Source organism: Magnolia sinica, chromosome 10, assembly GCF_029962835.1.
Source record: "Magnolia sinica isolate HGM2019 chromosome 10, MsV1, whole genome shotgun sequence".
In the NCBI taxonomy this organism is placed as follows: Eukaryota; Viridiplantae; Streptophyta; class Magnoliopsida; order Magnoliales; family Magnoliaceae; genus Magnolia; species Magnolia sinica.
The window spans coordinates 85,259,249-85,263,151 of NC_080582.1; the positions used below are offsets into that span (position 1 = coordinate 85,259,249).

The window sequence follows — 3,903 nt, forward strand, 5'->3', positions numbered from 1 at the left end:
CAATTATTAAGTTTATTGAAGTATGCATAATTTTGTTTTGAGTAAGCAAAACTTAAGTTTTCCCTCGTTGAAGATATTTGAAAGCTCCAAGACCTCTTTACGGTATACATATATGATCACACTACATGTACAATCTTCATACCAAATTTTCATGTTCTCGATTTATGTCGTTAAGGCTAGTGATATTCTTGACCGTGATTCGTCTCACTACGTGAAGATTAAATGTTTTAATGACTACCACAATTTAATATTAATAGTCTTAATTAACCAAACCATTAAAGCATTGCTCATATTATCCAACAAATATATTAATTAATCATATAAATATTTTCTTTAAAATCATAAAAACATATTTTACAAAATACTTTTTAAAAATAAATCATAAAAATTGAAAAAGGTGACCCAAGTAAGAGAATAAAAGGTTTATATAAGACAAGCCGCCTAGTTGATCAATAGTTTGAATCTACCTAAACGTTGGATATCATAATCGGGCGTACCAATGAGCCCCACTGGAGTTGCAATCAACCTTAAATTCGCGTGAGAAGTTATGCGCTTGAAATGTGACACACTTACGATCTTTGGATAGGCATGGAAACCTTGTACTAATCTTCAAAGGAGGAGTTTCAGTGGGTTATAAACTCCTCCATCTTACATCTCTATGTAAAAAAGGTTGGGTACCCAGTCTACATATCTGAATCTGTCCCGTCCGTTTTTACGGTGCGGAAGATCCCGATAACTGCCTTCTGTAATGGCTTCCCAAACAGGTATGCCTTCAATTGCTTGAACTCTACACTCGATACATAATTTGTTTCTTGAAATTCCTCAATTCTTAGTTAACAAATTTGTGGAATTGGAAACGATTGGAAGGGATCTCTATTTGATTTCTGGGTAGCATCTCTCCCTCAATCTCAGCTGGGTTGTAAACAAGCATTACTCAAATTTGAAAAAAAAAAAAAAAAAAACAGCCTATCAAACACGGTCAAAGCCGTTCCCATACAAGACCTACTTGACAAATGCCATATCCAACCAGATCCCAATCTGGGAGGAAGCCAAACGCAACATATTTCTCTTCCCACATACATATATACACATACATGAAAATGGTGTCATTGATGGGTCACCAAACGTCTGGAACACATGGTACACGAGTATTTCCTTTTTATCTTGAAATAGAAAGGGAGGAAACAAAACCGCCGTTGGCTCTCAACGTCCATGGCCTGCACAACCCCACCACAGTACGGACACGATCCTGACGCCTCCTGCCTGCCCACAACCCTCTCTTCCTTGTCGCAAACAAATACCAAACACATCTCTCTCTCTCTCTCTTCTTGATGACTTCTGGCTGCTGCTGTGAAGATGGGAAGACAGGCTGTTTTCAAAAGAAGTGAGCGTGTGATGTTTGGTGATCAAAACAAAGTCCCTGGAATTTTATAGAGAAGTCGGATGAAACAAGGAAAAGGTAAAGGATTCGCGCGAGGATATATCGGGTGGGGATTCGATTTCGCACGTTACAATTCGCTCGTGTGTTTGAGATCTCACCGTTTATCAGGTCTTTCCCAGCTTTAAAAAATGCCGGTATCATTCAGGGCTAAACTCCTACCTTAACATAGGAGAATTTAGAAAATGGTGATAACTAATTACTTTTCGCACGTGACACTGCGTACATCGATCGGGACCATCCAAACTGTGGGTCCCACTGTGGATGGGGCAGATTTAAGACAAACATAACGGTGGGCCCCATCGTTCTTGGGGATTCAAGAATCCCGTCGATCCCGTTTGCAGTCAATCTGCGCCCGTTGAAGAGACTCCACCGTCTTTAATTTTTTTAAATTTATATATTTTTTTTTTTTCTTTTTTTGGTTACACACGCGCACACACCCCCACACACTCACGCCGCAGCGGAATTTCACCACCCATGGATACTCGAACCCTTTAACCGGGTGTTGAAACTCGTGAGAGTCTACTACCGCAGCAAGAGTAAGGATCCACCGTCTTTAAATTGTGTGGAATATGCATTCTAGCCGTTGCTTAATGTTATATAACAATCCAGACGAAAACACCTGCCTAATTTTTTGCGTATGCTATATTTCATGGTGTGGCCCACGTTATGCGTGGAGCTGATTTCTCACAAGTGCACAGTATCGGAACAAGTGCTGCTCGTATCTTCACCATCCCAACGCACGAATATCTGGAGCTTTAGACTGAGGGTTGTTGAACACGCGTCCCTGCGCTGGCATGCGAAGTTCAGCATACCATGATGTTTTTGAGAAATCCACCCATCCATCAGTTTTTCGAGTTTATTTTAAGGGAAACGGATTGGCTACTCCCCTTGATGCCAACCCCGTGGCTGCTGTTCGGTGCTCTATCGCCTACCACGATGTATGTATTTAGTCTATTTTTACATATCATTTTAACGCTTTATCCTAAAAGTGAGAGGGATATAAACCTTTATCCACCATTTAAATACTCCTAAGGTCTACAGTATTGTTTATTTGACATCCCATATGTTGATTAGGTCATGCAAGCCCAGGTGAAGGTAAAAAACAAATATCAACTTGACCCAGGACTTTTATAGCCCTCAAAAAGTTAAAAACAAATACCAGCTTGGTCCAAAACTTTTATAGCCCCCAAAAGGTTTTTAATGATCGATGTTCATTCAACACTGTTTCCTATAATGTAGTCCACTTGAGATTGGGATATATTCATTTTTGGTCTCAGACCATAAAATAATGTTAAAAAATAAATGGACAACATGAATGAAATACATACATACTGGTGGGGCCAACGGAGCACCAACCACCAACCAATGGCCGGTGGCAAGGGGAGTAGCCCATCTGTTTCCTATTTTAAGAGATAGAGATAAAAAGTTAGATATATCCAAAACTAAAGTGGGTCACGCGATAGGATCCAGGTGAAATTCAAAGAGCACCGTCGAAACATTTGTATAGATACAAAAGTTTTGTGTAAGATTAATTTGTTTGTGTTTTCACTTCATCTAAGTGAGAATGACCTTATTAACAGTTTGGATGACATATAAACAGGCCTAAGAAGTTTTAACGGAGGCATTTCTTTTCCCGATTTTCCTTACCGGGTGGCCCACTTAGTTTCTACACTCTTTTTTTGTTGCATGTACTGAAATGATCTCTCAAGATGAATAGACAGAATTGATTTCTCGAAAAAATCATGGTAGCCCCACCTAGCATCCAGTGCAGGAGCTTCCTGCTTGAGGCTTTGTAGACTAAGTGAAAGATACTTGTTCCAACACTGGGGTCTTAGTATCGATCCCTGAGTGGCTAACGGTGAAGTGTCTGTTGTATTTTGTTTTAAAATAACATTAAAATTTGAATTTTTAAATTTTTGGTAATTTCCCTCCAATTTTGAAAAGTTGTAGTACTTTTGTGTTGTGGGTTTTGTCCCACATCGGATTTGAAAAGGTAAACTATCTTGTTTATAAGATAGTCTTTTTGCCTAGGGCTTGAGCCCCTTTCAGGGGGCATGTGAATTTGTCCTGTGGGGGGGCTATGCCAATAGTGCCATTAACCACACACGCGCGCGTGCGCCGAGCCCAAGTCCGAGTACGTGTGCGTGTGCGCGTGCGCGTGTGCGACGGGACGGGACGGGACGGGCTGGGCTGGGCTGGGCGCGGGCCCGGGTGCGGGTGTAGGTGCGGTGTGTGTGTACTTGCGTGGGTGTGTGTATGGATACTCGCAGGACTGTATGTGCAGGAGTGTACTCGCACTTGCGCCTTTTCGTTTTAAACCAGAGAGATGCGTCCCTTCCGGTTGGTCGCACCTGTTGGGTCTAAACCCAACGGACCTAACCTTTTGTAAAGGGTGCTTATGCACCACTTCGGAGTCTATATAAAGACTACCGATTCCAGTTTTAATATACGAAAAATTCTTC

General features: G+C 41.2%; 1 protein-coding gene across 1 annotated transcript; it reads right to left on the reverse strand.

Annotated features, from left to right (window-relative positions):
* Window positions 1-312: 312 nt before the first annotated feature.
* LOC131217259 (uncharacterized) lies at window positions 313-1,499 on the reverse strand. The gene has a single exon (XM_058212131.1). The coding sequence runs from the start codon at window positions 1,308-1,310 to the stop codon at window positions 1,107-1,109; it is 204 nt and encodes a 67-aa protein (XP_058068114.1). The 5' UTR covers window positions 1,311-1,499; the 3' UTR covers window positions 313-1,106.
* Between the last annotated feature and the right edge of the window lie 2,404 nt (window positions 1,500-3,903).